This window comes from Dasypus novemcinctus, chromosome 8 (assembly GCF_030445035.2).
Source record: "Dasypus novemcinctus isolate mDasNov1 chromosome 8, mDasNov1.1.hap2, whole genome shotgun sequence".
Lineage (NCBI taxonomy): Eukaryota > Metazoa > Chordata > Mammalia > Cingulata > Dasypodidae > Dasypus > Dasypus novemcinctus.
The window spans coordinates 45,367,708-45,385,502 of NC_080680.1; the positions used below are offsets into that span (position 1 = coordinate 45,367,708).

Sequence of the window (17,795 nt, forward strand, 5' to 3'; positions counted from 1 at the left end):
AAAAATGTCTCTCCTATAGAATACCGTCTTCTCCAATCATATCAGGTCAAGATGACATTCAAATTCATTCTTAGTGAGAGCAGTATCTGAGAGCCAGAAGAGAACACTCCTGAGATCTTTTCCAGGTCAAACCCTGTCCCCGAACTGACATTTCACAGATTTCAGGCAACAAAGTTTACCAATCTCTTCTTTGGTCTTTTATATTTCTTTGAAACAAAGATGATTGTTATGTAAATACGCACAGGACAGACCAGGAAAAAAAAATCCAAAGCTTACCAGAAACAGATCGCACTAAAGCAAACCAGAGAATTGAGCCAACCTTTTCCACTCATTTAGTGGAGTTTGTATAACCTTAGAATGAGCACATGATTTGCCAAAAGAAAAGAAAAGTGGGGAACAGGTTTCAAGGACTGGTAAAAGTTGCTCTGCAAAAAAAAAAAAAAGAGAAAAATTACAAAGGTTTCTGCAAATATTTATCTATAAACACCTTAGAAAATGTGCAATTATTTGGGGGCATTTCCTTGGCCATGCTCTGGCCTTTTGTGCCCTCCTCCTCCGTTCCCACCCTCTGTTATCACTGAGCTTCCCAACCTTGCAGGGAGGTGTCTCAGAATCACAGGTGCCAAATTTCTATCAAATGTAGTACTTGTACTTTCATTGATTCACAGAACAGAGGGTCCCAGTCAAGACACTCAAAACTGGTGAGAACTGCATGCAGGAAAACTGAGAATAGGAGGAAACTGAGATGGGCAGTTAGATGGGCAATAGAGACGTCAGACCCACCTGGGAGGCGATCCTGACTCTGTCCCTTGCTAGCTGGGTAATCTTGAGTAAGTTCCCTAATTTATCTCAGTCTCAACTTCTTCAGCTACAAAATAAAGATAATCTCAACTCTCACAGTGGCTGTGGAGACTGAGATATATTCATTTATTAAGTCAAGAGATATTTATTAAGCATTGACCAGGTGTAGGCACTGTTCTACACACTAGGTATAGAGCAGCAAATGACACATACCCTGTCTTTGTGGCAGTCATTTTACAGAGGGGAGGCAGGCAACGAATATAAGTAAGTAGACTATGTACTGGGCTAGAGGTTATGAATGCTAAGGAGAAAAAAAAATGGAGGGCGGGTGTGGAATGTGGCTGATTTTAAAGAGTGGTCAAGGATATCAAAGTACTTAAGACAATGAATGTCTGGCACCTCTTGGGTAACCAATACAATGTACATATAAGGCATTCTGACATTCCCATGCAGCAAGGGCATGAGAATCATACAAGATTGTGATGTCAGCTCTGAAACACCTATGAAGATTTTAAAATAAAAGATCTTAGTTAGGACTCTATTTTTTCCTATGACCATTCTTTTACAGAAACTAAGGCTCAAAGAAAGTGAGGGATTTACTACTCGTCTGGCTAATTTCTTTGGTTGTAAGAGCAGTTAGTTTTGGTCTCGTGTAAGGGTCTCATTTCTTGGTACTGGGTTTTCCAAAGGAGTTTCCTGTAGTTCACACATTTATACCATCACAGAATGATCTCTCTTGGAGGGGCACTGGAGCATCACCTTATTTGGAAGAAAAAAGGGAGGCCCAGAGAAGTGAAATGATTGAGCCAAAGTCATACAGCTGGTTTCCCAGACACCCTTTATCCCAAAAAGGTAAAACATGCTCTGGTAGAGATGCGAAGCATGGCACAGGGGTAAGGGGAGGGAGAAACAGGAAAAGACTCTTAAGGGCATCTGAGATTTTGACCCTCATCATGAGCTGGTGGCGATGCGGCTACCAGCAATCTACCACATATAAGAAATCTGGTAACAGGAGATATTGTCCAGTTGGTATGGTGAACTTGCTCAAGCCTGAACCAGGGTCCTTCACAGCCAAGCTAGGCTCAACACCTTTGGGTGTTAACTCCAATCAGGTGGCGCTCTTTTCCTGCCTATAAGCTCAAAGCATTTCTATGTCACCTTGCAATTTTATTTCTTCAGAGAAAACTTATTAATCGACTACTAGATATGAGATGAATAGCTCATGTCATATTATTTCTTATCTTTCTTCATTTGTGCCTATTTGAAGCAGATCTATCAAACAGTGTTGGATAGTGTGTTTGAACCCTGCTTTGAGGGTTATCACTTTGAAAAGAGGAAACGTGTTTACAAGATCAACTAGGTTCAATGTTGGTTGATATCAGCTTTCAGTAGTTTCCCCCGTCACCTCTTTCTTCCACATGGGCTATAGACCTCTCAAAGTAGGAAGAATGCATTATAACAGCTTGTTTCATTGTATTCACACACAAAAAATATTATTGATTTGCTGCCAGAGAGTAGAAATAATGGATACAAACTGGTCTATGGTGGATTGGGGAAGGTGTTTTTTATTCCCCAAAAGAATTGTGTGGTATCATCTGTGGTGGTTTGAAAATTCATCTGTGAAAACTAATCAATGAAAAATGGCTTTAGCACTCGGCCAACTGCAGAGGGAGAATAAAGGAATCCTTTTCAAAAGCTAAAAAGAAAAAGCACAGTTTTAAGGATTTCACATCTGATTTAACATCTAAAATACGCCCCCAATGATAATACCCCACTTTGTATAGCCAGACAGCGCTCCATTTCAGTAGACTTTAGTGGTCTTTATAACGATTTATGAATCACTTCATGAATTCCTGGCTGACGCATCTGGGTGACTATAGTATCTACTTATACGTCCCTTCTGTCTCACAAAAGAGATACTTGGACTCAGTCCAATCCAGATTTGTCCCCGAATGAATCACAGCACGTTACTGGGGGAACTGCAAATTGAATTCTGCTCCTGAAACAATCAAGACCAGCTTTTAGTAATGAAGAAACGGCCTCTGGGAAGTGTGGGTAATTGCGACACTGTCCACACAGGCAGACCAAAGCAGGCCAAAAGCTGTGTCTCTGTCTGAGAACTCTGTCCCAAACTAGCCAAACAGCTGAATCCATGCCCTGGAATGGTTTAGAGGATCAGAGGGTAGGTCAGTGTTAACTACAAATAATTCATTTGGGAAGACAAGACCAAGACTCAAAAAATGATTGCCTATGCCTCCTTAAAGCACTATAAAATGAGAGCTGTGAAGCTGGCTGCATATGAAATGATCACCAGGGGTTTTTAAAGAACACTCAAATATACATTATAATGAGTGTTTGTGGGAAATAGAAAGGACAAAGTGTTCTGGAGGGAACTTTCTCTACTTGGGCACAGGGAGCAAGTAGTATGTCAAGAAAAGAATGTAATTAATGCTCAAAGAATAGAAGTATAATTTTTCCTGGTAAATGCTGAAATAGAGCCCAGGGCATCACAATAGTCCCCTCTCCTCCCTTGGAAATGAAAAGACAGCAGGAAAGGAGTTCTAGGGTATGTCAGAGAAATGAATTATGCAGCACACGTTTCCACCAAGAGCTGGAGTTTTCTGCGATTTCTTTACTGCAGAATTGGTGGTGACTGAGTTGTCTATTTCAGATGTGATGGGAAGAAAGGGAAGAAAAGCCTGACTCTGTCTACATCTTTTTAAAAGACACCTGCCAGATGAAAATTCATGCAGAATGGTCCTAAACATTTGATGTAAAAAATTCTGCTATGATATCATCCCTTGCGCTGCTCTGAGTAGGCCAAAGCCAGGAGATTAACTCATGATCCTGTGGCAAAGGGAAGAATCTTTCTCTTGTTCAGCACAGTTCTAGGCATCATGTTCAACCTGCTTTGTAATAGAAAGTATTAGATGAGAGAAAACATTCAGAAGATAATGAGAATATAATGAGAATGTCATAAGAGAAGTGAGGGGAAAAAGTGTCAGTTTATCTAGACATGAGAGAGGAGGTATGGGTAGGCTGAAAATGGACTATCCCATATTTTGCTTATGGTCACAAATAGCAAACAGGTTTTTTGAAGACAGTAGTGCTAAGAACTTTCAGAATGAACTTCAAATGCAGTCCTCCTGCCAAATATGGTCAAGTGACTTTAGAAGCCACTGCCAAATGAGACCTCAAAAGTAAATATAATCCATAAATTTAAAAGAAATGGGCTAAATGGTGGTTTGGACAGTATTAACACGTGCTGCTTATTTATGCATTTTTTTTGTCACCTGCAGGATGTCAGGTTATTGTTGTAGTAACCACAGAGGGTTTCTGCACCGTCTCTTAAAGCTAAGGCTCAACAACTGGCTAAAGATATTAATTGAAGGAAACAACATATATTTTTAAAATTCACAATAAGAGAAGTGTTCTTGGTCTTTCTAGTTAGAAACAGCATAAAATCCTTGGAGGTTTGCTACCATCTGATACTTCCAACACCTCATAAGTACTATGCTATAAAAGTATTTAATAAACATTGGTTGTTGTTACTGAAGAAACACTATGTTGAACATACCATTGTGTTCTTAAGACTTGGCTGCCAATTGGTGCAAATGTCCAGTTGGATACTATATTTGCCCAGGATCACAGTTTCTGAGGGGAGAATGTCTTGTCAAGAGAATAATCTTAATCATTTACTCTAATGAGAAGGATGATTCAGACACAGAAAAGTTTTTTCCTTACAATGAAATAGAAAAGCAACCAAAAAGTGTTTCTCAGAAAAGGAAGAAACAATACTCATCCCAAAGAACTTTGCCTCTTGGTTTCCTCTCCCCACCTCAATAATTTCCAAGAGTCTCCTCATCACTAGCAGGAAGACATTCCCTTACTTGCAAAAAAAAAGTCTCTTTGCAGCCAACATTTCCAACTGTCCCCACCAAAGAGACCATGTTGCTGATCACCAGATCACATTGTTAAAACATTAAACAGAAACCTTTCTTTGAATAGTCTGTTCTTTGTCAGAGATGAGGCACTTTGTAATATGTGGATGTCTTGACTCAGGCTCGAATAGTTTGTGGGCTTTCAGTTTGGGAATTCTGGCTCCCTATGACTTGCTGTTTCAGAGAAAGCTTATGAAGAGAACACACTGACACATGTGAATAACACAATGGCTAAGTTTGAACTCCATGCTGTTCCATGCTAACACATTTTTACCTCAAACCTTCCTTGTTACTGTCATGACTCACTTTCCTGACTGAAAATCCAAGGGGACTAAAAAAACATCATTTGGGGCTTACTGTGAAGTCGATTTGTTTGGGATGTGTGTACAAAATAAAGACGGGTGAAATGGCAGTCAAAGGTGCAAAGGTTTCTTTGGCACTTCTTAAAAAAAGAGTTCCTTTTATGGACATTTTAATAGTTTTAATGTGTGCTTGTAATTGACCTAAATTGAAGAACTAGTGCATTTCAAAATTTAAAAAATATGTGGAAAATAATCTGAGGCAAACCACTATTTGAACCACAAGTCAAGCTATTCATTTGGAAGAGTTCCACACATATGCTCACATCAGCATTTCCTGCTTTTCCAGGAAGTAACCCAAAGGCGAATGTAGAGGTGGAAGATCAGCAATCACGTGCTCAAGGATACTGCTTTCTCTCCCAGAAATAATAAAGGAATCATAGTCATATGCTTCCCTTTCATCCACATTCATTCATTCCACAAAACTTATTAGTGATGGTTAAGATCATGTGTCCACTTGGCCAGTTTAGGGTGCCCAGTTGTTGGGCCAAGCAGGCACTGACCTGATTGATAATGTGAAGGTATTTTTTTGGATTTAAATCATCAATAACTTGACTGCATCCATGGCTGATTACATCTGCAATTAACTGAGGAGATTGCATATAACAATGAGAGACATCTTGTCCAGTCAGTTGAAGGCTTTAAAAGGAGAAGTGATTTCAGCAGTTAGAAGAGAGAATTTCCATTTCTACATCAGCTAGCCAGCTTCTTCAGGGGAATTCATCAAAAACCTTCTTTGGAGTTCGCAGCTGGTAGCCTGCTCTCCCTGTGGAATTTGGACTTGTGCAACCCCACAGTCACGTGAGACAATTTTTATAAAAATTTCATAATATTTATAGGTATCTCCTGTTGGCTCTGTTTCCCTGGAGAAGCCTGACTATTTTAGTGCCCCTATACAACTAGGATTATGGTAGAATATAAGCAAATCAGTAAACAAATAGTGTAATTTTCAGGAGAGATAAGGCTATAAAGAAAAATAGAGTAGTGTTAAGGAAAAGAGTGAGATTGGACCGGGGGAGTTTTAGGCCTAGTGGTTAAGATCTCTCTGAAATGGTAACATTTGAGCAGACACCAAAAATGAAGTGAAGGCACAAGGCAGGCAAAGTTCTGGTGGAGATGCCTTTCAGGTTTCAGGAACAGCAAGTGCAAAGACCCTGAGGCAAGATGAGATGGAGTTTTCCAGGAACAATAAGGCTAGTGCTGCTGGAGCAGATTAAGGGAAGCAATGACAGATGAACTTGGCTGGGGTCAGACAATAGAGGCCATGTAGACTACAAAAATAAGCTTGAAATTTACTTCATATGTGATGGGGAGAGTTTGAAAAGGAGAGCCAAGTAATCTGATTTGCATTTTAAAAGGCAGCTCTTGGTGCAGCAGGGTGCAAACGCCATGAATGTACTGTAGGATATGGACGGAAGGCACGAATGGATGTGGGAGACCAGCTAGGAGACTGTAGTGACTGGAGGAATGGAGTTGGTTAAGTTTGAAATATATTTTAAAGGCAGAAATAACAGGACTTCCCAATTAATTAGATGTGAGAGGATTTGGGAAAAGGGACGAATCAAAGTTCACTCTTAGGCTTTTTAGGTTTTTAACCATGAGTTGAAGTTTCAACAAAGATAATTAACTCTAGATTTTCCTCCACTGCCAAAAAACATCTTGGACAAACTAGGAAAAGGAACCCAACTTTTCCCAATATAATATCTAAAGTTCATCTTCATTTTCGAGGCTAGGATGTTGGATATTTCTGCCTCTATTTTTCACTGCTCACAAACATTGGCATCAGGAAGAGCTCTCATTACATTCAGTGATTCTCAAGTGGGATGTATGTGTGTGTGTGTATTGGGAGGGAGTTGGAATTTGGATCCCACCCCTCTTAACTTTGAATACCTGTGAAAGTCACCATTGTAAGAAGTAACTGAGCCCCTCACAGGATGCTAAATGAGGAAAGCAGTTTGATTTCTGAATAGATAATGCTGCAGCCCAAAGAGAGCCAGGGATGCTCATGATGACAGACAGGAGGGAACATTAGAAATATCAGCGTGATGGGCTCTACACAGAGGATGGCAAAGATGCCTACGTGCAGACTGGATTTGTTTCTTAACTATGGTTTTTCTCCTCTTTCCATGATCAAAACTGACCAACTTTATTATTTACCAGCATCTAATGTTTGCTCCTATTAGTTAGGTACCTTTGCATACATGTTACACTGTCTGGGAGCCTCTCAGAGAAGTGCCTACAAGGCATACTGTACTGCAACCATGTTAGGACACATGCCATTTGGACAACTCCTAAAAATACCCAAGGCTTCCCTGATATAACACAGAAAAATGAGGACAGCTTATTGCTGATATTAGAGATGGAATTTCCAGATGTTTGTCACTTCGTTTCTCACGTAAGATCTTTTTTGTTTGACACTCAGTGATTCTTCAAAACCCTGACAGGTCATGACTAAGATACAAGCTTGGAATTAAAAAGAACAAAATTGTCATCTCAAATTGTATTAAGAAAGAAAATATCATAACCCAGTCCACTGTGCTGCCTCATCGTTCTAGGATTTGCAAAGGAGAGGCTTTGTCTGTTTGAGGACTGGGTGAACCCTTTTCCATTCCTTGTCATGTCTTGATGGGCACAGAATGTTTTCTGAGCTCCTTGCTGGGTCAACAGTGGGGTAGGGAGGCATTTGGAATGCATGGTGAGCCACCAGTGAATGCTTATTGGCCAAGCATTCAAATTCTTGTTCTAAAGATAAAGCCCACACTCCTTGGTGTGGTTGATGAGGCTCTGTTACATGCTAAGCTCCAGCCAGGCTCATCTGCACTCGCCCTCTTGTTCTCCCGCCTGCCCATCCCTTAGCCTTTGCACAATGCCCTTGCCTGGCTGGGTCCTACAGTCATTCAGCTTCAATGGAGACATTCTCCTTGCATTCTGCCCTCTCAATGCCAGGTACTTTTTTGGTGTAGCTCTATAGTCTCCTGTAGCACCCCATCACCCCATCATAACACCTTGACTTACGATTGCTTACTGACCTGGCTGCCTCCCATTAGACTGGATGCTGTGACAGGGCTCCTGCCAGTCGTGTTTACCACTACATTCTCAGAGTCAGGCATGCTGCCCAGGACACAAACACCTAATGCTCAAATAGAAGCATTAGGTTCTATTCCAATTCTCTAATGGAATTTGAGAAGCTGATGTTTTATATGATACTTATGATTTTGACCATTATTGCACATATACTAGTAGGTTAAGAAGAGAAAGGAGAGATTATGTCCTTCTTCATTCAGACAGTCCTAGGACAGCAAAGCATTAGGCCCAGTTGTAGGCAAGCAACATGTCTAAATAAAGTGATACAGGCCCTTAGTATTCAAGACTACAAGAGAGCAATGTAGGGTGCCCAGGAATGGAAGAAGGTATGGGACTCCTAACAATGGGTGGGTGTGCATGAGTATATGTATTAGAGCAACAATGTAGGGTATTAAAGTATGCATTTTATATAACATGGTGGGAACTTTGAGAATTGAGGCCACTGCCCTCCTGAACAATAAATTGAGGGAATAATAAGTCATCTCTAGGACCCTCCTACCTGACAGTGCCCCACTAAGGAGGGGACAGGAAACAGCTATATGGATCAAATCTTTTGTTCAATATTGAAAGTAAGTTAGTATTAACTGAACTAGATTGTTTTAAGTTTTGTTGATTATAATACCAAGCACAACCATGTGTATACCTTATTGTTTCTTTGTTTGTAATCCTAAGGGAGGAGTTGACAATGATCTCATGTTTCCCAAGTATTCTGCTCACTGGTCCATTTCCTTTGTCAAATCTTCCTCAGTACCCACCATTGTTAAAACCCACCTCAACGTATTCTGGAATCTATGAAGAAACATAAGGTTCCTGCCCTCAAAGAGCTTAATAATTTAGTTAGAAAGGTGGCATCTGGTAAACATCAAATAAATGAAACAGATATAAGAATGAAGGGATTTAACAGGTAGATTAGCCTCTGTGAGCTGCAGGTTGAAAACTAAGCTGAACCCCAAAGGCTGAGTAACATTTAGTTAAGGATAGAGCAAGAAGAATTTAGGTGGGGAAAGGGTACAAGTTAAGATGCAGAAACAAGCAAACTAGCAGAGGTCAGTGAATATGCTGATTTGACTAGAGCTAAAGAATCTCCCAGAATTGCAAGATGTTAAATAGAACATGACTGCTGTCTTTAACCCCCAGCATCCAAGTAAGCAGTGCTCTATTCCAATGACAAATTTAAAAATGATACCTGTGAAGGTCAGCCCTGGTTACTGAGAGGCATAGTAAGACCACACACGTATCAAGGTGCCTAGAATACTTAATGCTGCATCTTAAATAACACGTTACGAATGAAAAGCAATAAAGCTTCCCAGTACTCAGTAGGGACTCAAGAAATCGGCATTCCTTATTTGGTTCTGGGGCCTTCGCTACTTCCTCAAAAACAATTATCCTTAATGTCCTCTGCTGTTGATTTATGTACTAGACTATATACTCCTCAAGGAGACCACATCCTTTCTTTATTTCTGTCTTCTCTGGCTAGGGTTAGGGGATGTTATAGGAAGGCTTTTATAAGCTGTTCCACTGTGGTCCATCCCAAAGTTCCTTTAAGTGTCTATTACTTGCACTACAGGGTGTGCAGTGCTTGTGGCCTTCTTCAGGAGAGAGAGAGGCAGTTGATGCTTGGACAAGATGAGTGGCACAAACCCAGCTGGCTTGTTCTTGGGAGAGCAAGACTTCCCATCTCAAAAAGGGACTCCCATCAATATTTGTGTTTTCTCTGGTCTGACAGACATACTAGACATACTATGAAACCCAATGAATTAACATTGGCAAAGACGCTAGGTTCCTCTCATGAAAGCCACTGCTATAAACATAAAGTATCACTGGCTCGTTCAACATGACATAGTCAAACACCACTTCCCATAATAAGTTTAAATCAACATTAGGTGATGTGGCATGGTACGGTTTAAATCACTGAAACGATGTGTCATTCAGATAATATTTCAAAATAAAAATGGAACCTCATCAAATTGAGAGAAAATGCATTTATTTTATTTTATGATGGGAAAGATCAAAGAACCTGATGCTAACTGGAGAGATGGGGTGGGATTTCCTGACTTCTGACAGTGACTCAGCCTACTTTATTAATAAGCAAAAGCTAAATAAAGGCTGAATCAATGCCTGCAAAGCAGGAAAAAATGCCAGTTTCCCACTAAAAGTCACAAAGTGTGATAAACCCATTTCCTTTAAGAAAACTGCTGGAGTTTTTACTGGGGGATTTCCCAGCCAAACAGAGGCAAAGATACATAAACGCAAAGCGGAAGGTCAGCACACTTCCTTTTGGTGTTTTCATACTGGACACTAATGCAAGCGCGGTGACTCATTCAGGGCTGTTTCATGTCATCTTCCTCTCCAAACCTGACTAGAAGAGATAACCTACCACACACCTGCCCGCTCCAGCTGGGCTGGCACAGGACAGAGGAACACCCCGGGGGAAGAGCACAGCAGCGAGACGGGGCCGCAAAAGCGAAAACATCCACTTCTCATCCATCCATCCTTATAAAGAACCTCCTCCTCCCCCTGCTTTTCTGTCTTCCCTTTCATGAAAAGTTACATTATCAACCTCTGCAATCATTTAACAACTTCCTCTGGCTTCCAAATCTGGATCTCTCAGGCACGCCAAAGTTGCCTGCTTTTATACTGGTATTAACAGCTACCAAATGTTGACTTCATGCCATTCACCATACTAGGTGTTTTCTCTGTTTTATTTCTCCTAATCCTCCCCAATACCCCGTGAGATGTAAACTGCGGTTCAAAAAGCTAAGGAAGACCACATCACCTAGTGGTGTTCCTGACAAAAATGTTGACACTGAATCCTTTTATGAGGAAACAATCAGACAAACCCAAGCGGAGGAACATTCTGCAAAATAAACATCTCAAGTTCTTCAAAAACCGTGAAAGTCATTATAGATAATAATAACAATAGTACTACTACTAATAATAAAGCTGGGGAACTTCATTAGATTCAAGGAGTCTAAAACGCAATGAGAATTAAAAGCATTGTGTGATCTTTATTAAATCATGGGTCATGAAAAAGGGAAAAAACAGTTAAAAGAGACATTATTCACACAGTTGTGGAATTTGAATATTGAATATATATTAGACAATAGTACTGTATCAGTGTTAAGTCTCCTGGCTGTGATAATTAGGATAATTATATTGTGATTATGTAGGAGCATGCCCTTCTGAAGTAAATAGGGTGAAACTCCAGGATGCCTGAAATTCTCTCTCAAATGGTTAAAACAACAACAAGCTAATAAGGAAACAAACAAATAGGGGATCTTTTTCTCACTCCCCCACACTCTTCTCTCTCCAAAGATAAAGAAAAAGTGCTAAAATATTAACAATGGGTGAATGTGGGTATAGGTGTATGGGTGCTCATTATACTATTCTTGAAACTTTAATATAGATTTTGAAACTTTCAAAAGAGGGAACTGAAAACAAACAAACAAAAAATAGAAATGAAATGCAATAAAACCCAAGCAGCAGGAACAGCTAAGGAATTTGCCACAGTCAAACAGTTAGCAACTCCTGGAGCAGAGATTCAAAGGTCAGGTTTGTTTATTTTTTAACTAAAAAAATTATTTTGCTCCTCCTATGTACTCCACATATATTCCAATAACCAGTGATTCTGCCTCCTCAGTGGGGCTCTTGAATGGATCATCCATCCCTACTCCTAGCGCTCCAGCCCTCTTCCTGCTCACCAGGGCTTCTGCAGGAGCCTTCTCCTTCTTCTCCCTACCTCTAGTCCCTGCTTCCAGCTTCGGTTAATCTGCCATCTGGTCACCGAGTTCTTTCTCTATATTGTGCATCTGGTGGGGTCTTTCTACTAATAAGGAGCCTAGACTGCTTCTCTGCTTCCAGTAGGATAAAGGGCAAATGCCTATGGCACTGTGTCTTTCTTTCCCAGTCTACCTGAGGCAGAGTTGGGATGTCCTCTCTGAGGTCCTGTGGCATCTCTATCGTATCATTTATTTAAACAGCATTACTATACTTTGGGTATGTGTCCATCCTCACCCTTAAATCCTGTAAGGACAGAGCCATGTTTTAATAAATGCTGTATCCCTGTCACACAGAACAGTGTCTGACAGGTACTCAATAGATGTTTATCAAATGAGCAAATGTTTGAATAAATAGGGGAAGGGGTAGGGAAAAACAAGTTTAAAATATTTGGTTTATCAGATGTAAAAACATGTATTAAAAACAACAAAACAAAACAAAACAAAAACACCTCACAGGCTAGACCAATGATGAAACACACAGAAGGCTGATGAAATCCAAGATTCAAAACTTCCATTCCTGCTGCCTAGTCAACCCATTATTTTGTCCATGAAATGCCTACTGCTCAGGTCCCCAGTAGGGCTTTTTTCTCTGTGTGTGTCTGGAGAAGCCTCTAGGGAGGTCGGCTCAGGCCAGATGACCAGTGGAGAGGGGGTGACGGGGGTATGGGCGTGCTGTCCAGGTTCCTGGGGGTTAGGGGTCCAGGAGAGGGACTGAGGACCCCAGTTCCTTGTAAAAGTGGCCTTTGTGATGACGCCAGTCACTTGCCACTGGGCAAGCAGAGTTCACTGGAGCCTGCTTTGGAAAGGGGCAGGAGACGGGACTGTCTTGGTTTTGCGGTCCACAGAAATATATGTAAGACAGACTGCGGAGCAGAAGAAAGTACGAGAAAGGCTCCAAAAGGCCTCCGGGGCCAATAGAGAATTCACAAGTAAAAACACCATTAAGATCAGAGACTTATTTTAAAAATTTCCACCAGAAACTCTTCATGAGAGTGATAACAACATAGAAGATTCCATGAGCAGCTGCTTTCTAGTCGGCCATGCAAAATCCTGTGCTCCTAAGCTAACAGTACCGGCCTACGTGATGGGGCATGCCTGACATCAGGAAAGCATTGCACCCGCACGCACCTTACCCTAAAATTGAGTCCCTGAGAAAAACTGAGGAAAGGTGAGAAACATGGGGAAATTCTGATGAAATTTCCAGCAGACACTTTAGTTATTGCCAGTACCTTTTAATTTTTTTCCTATGGTAAAGTAAAACAGATAATAAGATATTTGATCCATGTGCTTTGTGTGTGTACTTTTAAAATGTCACCTTTGGGTAATTCAACCCACCAACGGATTATTAATAAAATTCAGCAACTGTCAAATCACTTCTCTGTGTAGGGAGGTTTGGCGGCAACACCTATTAGGGAGAGACAGATGGCCTTACCTCTCAGCTCCCGCGTCCACAGCTGTGAGTGGAGGTAACTGGGAGGAGGGGTTGTGGGGGCTCCCCTGTACATTATGTCCCGGAGAAGGGTGACTGACGGGATGTGGGGGTGGCCTGGCCCCAGCAGCTGTTCCACTTCGGCTTGAAGGATTGCTGGAGAAAATGGGAGCTGAAATCAACGGAGAACAAGCATCAGACTGTGCCCCAAAGGAAGCCCCCAGTTTTTAATACCACAGGCCAACAGAAAACATATTTTAGGGACTTGTTTGTTTACTCTTGGTATTTTAAGGGAACAGTTCTCTCCTATTTGGATCGACACAGCTTTTGTTTTCACGGTGGAACAGGTTCCTCGGCTAGTGTGCTTTTACTGCTGCCTCGGGAGGCCGTGCTCTGCTTGCTCGGGGCTGACGTCCACGGTTTGTCTCCAAGCGCTGCCCTGCCCGCCAGTTCCCTGCCTGGACAGTGTATAATTAGTCAATCCTTTAATGTCTGCATCTGTGCTAAGGTCTCTCTATTGGCGCTTTGCCATCATGGGGGATGAGAATCAGGCAAGAGAATACACGGGCTGCTGCCCGAGAAGGGCACAGCACAGCCTTCATGCTCGGCTCGCCGTGCGGGGAGAGCCGCTGTGCGCCAGGCGCCGTTTCCCTGCCACCACAGCTAAGCCACTGTCATGAGAATGGAACGTCCCTTGATCCTAGCACGCACGGAGGGTCCTACACCTTTTTAACTCAAGGGGATAACTGATCCTGGGTATTTCTTATATTGTAATGAATAGACGTCATCTTCATCAAAAAAATGAGTCCTCTCCCAAGCCCACAGAGTACGTGAAAGAGGCCTCAAACACAGCTTGGACATCGTCCTCCACAGTTGCCTCTTAGCAACACAGAGCATGAGCTACAGTCTCATTCATAGGGGCAGCCTTGCCTTTGAAAACTGTATGTGACCTCAGTCTTAACTACGTGCCCATTTACATCAGCTAACTGGCATAAGGTCATGGAAGAAACCCGAGCTTGTCATTTTCAGTCTATCGAAGAGGCTTTGCCGGTGTCTAGAACTTACTCAGCAGATATCTCACTCTGCTGCAATCACACAACCTCATTATGCTGACTCTCTTTTGCCTCTTTCTCTGTATAAATCCTGAGCCTTATACCCATCTCTTTTCTCTCTGAATTTACTCTATTGATATCAAAAGAATAAATGGATTGTTTTTTTGCAGAAAGAAATCAGGATCAGGATTAAGAAAGCGAAGCCACATTATCAAAAAGATTTGAGGGTTTAAAAGTTCAGGGAGTTTTATTTTTAGACCCGTACCACTTTTCTTCAACTTCTCCAGGATAGAATTAACACTCCAGATGACCCAGCCCCCAAAAGCTTAATCCAATGGAACAAGAGTTCAAGTACTTCAAGGGAACATATGAAGAGGCAGAATTACCATCTTCCCGCTCAAAAAGCTGCTGACAAGGGTGTGATCTGATTTGAAGGGTTTATTCCTGGCAAATCAGCATTCTGTCAGGTTAACTCTTGTCCTCAGAAACCTGCATCCTCCACAGCCCTTCCAAGTCCTGAGGAGGTCACGGGGCTAGAAAATGCTTGCCAGCTCCAAAAGACAGTGCAGAGCTTCTGTTGTGTGCGTCATCAATAAAAGTTGCACTTTTGCAAACTTGCTAGAGTCACCTTATGAATCACTACCCTCATTTATGCTCAGCTAGCTCAGGGAACCACAATTCTGCTTGTATTCCAAATAATAATTTTACCCAGGGGAGAAGCAGTTTGGATTGAGTGTGGCAATAGTCTCAGTACTGGTGTTTGTCAGCATGGAGCTTGGTGCTTTATATACTACTCCAAAAACTAATGGAATAATAAGAGGTCACAGAGACACTGTAAAAACACAGCTAATTTTTTTTTTCTGCCTTAGTGTAGAAAAGTGAGCTCTCCTGTTTATTTTGTTGTAGCTGCTGAATGCACCCGTTACTTATTAGCTCTTGGAGGTATTTTCATATGTATATAGGTATGAGTGTATGTATCACAGGAGAAGCACTACTCCTGCTGTTTACAACCCACTGAGCAATAGGGAGACTTGGTTTGTGTACTCTATACTCTACTGCATGGCTCAACAGAAAATGTGGTGTCTCCCAGGGTCCACCAAAGAGCTACCATGTTCTCTTTGGGTATTGGCTGCAATAAAAAAAGGCTAACAAATTTGATATGATTTGTAGACTGCCACATAGTAAAAGTTAGGCCTGGTTGAGGGTCTCTCCATCCCATTTAACAGCCAGGACCAACTGATTGAATGATCATCCATCCATCTGTTTATCCATCCATCCATCATCCAACCAATGTTTATTAAAATTCAATACTTATTAAGTGCCCGCTATATACTAGTCACTCTACCATATAGAGGTCTCTATCCTGAGGAAGTTGCAGTTTAGTGAAGGTAACAGGTCTTTATATATCAATTCTACCAATTAAAACTGCTACTACAGATGACTGAACAGTGTTTCAATTGCTTTAATACACTATGTCATCTGTGGCCCTACATTGCACCTTAGGCTCTGGTCAATACGAGACAACTGACCATACCTAAAATATATCATGACAATTTATGCTACTGTGCTTTTAAAACCTGTACTATCCTCTGACCTTTCTCTACATGTTTTCATATTCCTAGCACTGTATGCAGAATTAATTGTGCTCTTCTCTTTCTTCCCTGAATAGCCAATCATTCCCCAAATATTTATGGTGTATCTACCACGTGGCAGACACTAAACTAGGTCCTGGGATAGAACAGGGAAAAAGACATTCTTGGTACCTGGCATCTTCAACAGCACCAAATCATGTTTATTTGTTGAATGAACAAAGATGAACACAATCTGAATGCTGATAGAATCCATCATGGGGCACAGTGAAGGGGACCGGGGAAGAAACGAACATTCATGAGCAACTCCTAGTCTCCGCTGCCAAGGGCTGACTCCGTGTTAACTCCCTCACACTTCCACCTTGGCATGTAGTCATGGGCTGATGGTTCTTGCAGATGCCTAACACCAGGGCATCAGAGGAGCTGTATGGCAGAAAGTGAGAGGTGCTTGAAGTGGGTGAGGGAACTTGTTGCTGGGTTGTGCCTGGTGCAGTGGCTACAACAGCAATGGCTGGCAGGAACTGGTGGGGCATAAGAGGCGTCTGGTACAGGGATGAAGGATCAGGAACATTGCCCTCCAGCTGTGCTGAGGTCAAGTGCTGGCTGACCAACAGTCAAACACAGGTCTATAGCCCTTCTCTCCACTGAGTCAGGAAGTGGCCCCTTAGCTGGAGTCCCCATAAAAACAAGAAAGAGAGAGCTTTAGGTTGCAATCAGGTCTGAATTGGGAAACTGTATTGAACGATTTCTTAGGTAGGGTATACAAAACCACCTCTCAACAAGATGAAGCCTTTGACTTGCCTCTATTTTCTAAAAGGATGAGAAGTATAGGATAACATCTCTTCTGGTGAGGGGATTACAACCTAGTTGAAGCTTATAAGTCAGTGACCACAAAGAGCACTTTGTTTGCAGAACTGAGAACAAGATTGCTGATTGGTAATATTGCCTGTGCCTGAGACGATGACAGAGATTTGGAAGCAGCGACATTGATCACAAATGTGGCTTTCCAAGATTTTTCCAATCACCTTCTCACATGCCGTTCTAATAATATGGACAGCCCCTGGAGTCAGAGAATTGTGTCCTCGGCCTTTACTGAAGATTCGCATTGCCTGAAAAATTGCCACTAGGACCCATGAAATGCCTCTCTTACTTGCACTGTCTTCTAGGAATGTCTGAACTATATTACAGTCATACATGGAGGGTACAAGCTCAATGAATATAGCGTAAGAATATTCTTTTATTCAATCAAGTATAATTTCCTAGCACCCACTCTGTACCAGCCAGGTGCTAGTACCAATTAATGTTATATCTGAATATCTGACTTCACACAGACCTGCCTACTGCAATCCACTCTTCCAGACACATGTGCAGGCTTTGCCAAAACAATTTTAACCTCAGGAAGAAAGCCTTTGTGTTAGAGTGAAATTGTAAGGTCATTCACAAAAGGGAAAATTTCTTTCATACACAATCAAAATTATTTTCCAAGGACAAATGAGTTTATATGACTCTAAAAAAGAGTCTGGATGTTGTCAGAAGGATTGCCCTTATGCACACCTGAGCAGAGTCTCAGAGACAGATAAAGTAGATACAACCCCAGGTATTGGTTCTTCTAAGGGCTAAAGAGACCCACAGGTTTTATGGTCATGGCAGATGGAGTTCACTGCCATGTCAGTTGGCCCTTCTTTGGAGTTGGTGTTTCTGCGTGACGGAGCTGGACTCAGATGCGATCTCTTCTCACAAGCCTTTCCTGTTACTTTACTG

At 41.7% G+C, this 17,795-nt stretch overlaps 1 protein-coding gene across 3 annotated transcripts in view; it reads right to left on the reverse strand.

Moving 5' to 3' along the window:
- GLIS3 (GLIS family zinc finger 3) overlaps positions 1-17,795 on the reverse strand; it is a 501,464-nt gene that overhangs the window by 42,489 nt on the left and 441,180 nt on the right. For all 3 annotated transcript variants that reach the window (XM_004457407.5, XM_058301792.2, XM_004457408.5), the window contains one exon: positions 13,397-13,565. In XM_004457407.5, coding sequence (XP_004457464.2) covers positions 13,397-13,565 — 169 coding nt within the window. The remainder of the gene's footprint in view (positions 1-13,396; positions 13,566-17,795) is intronic.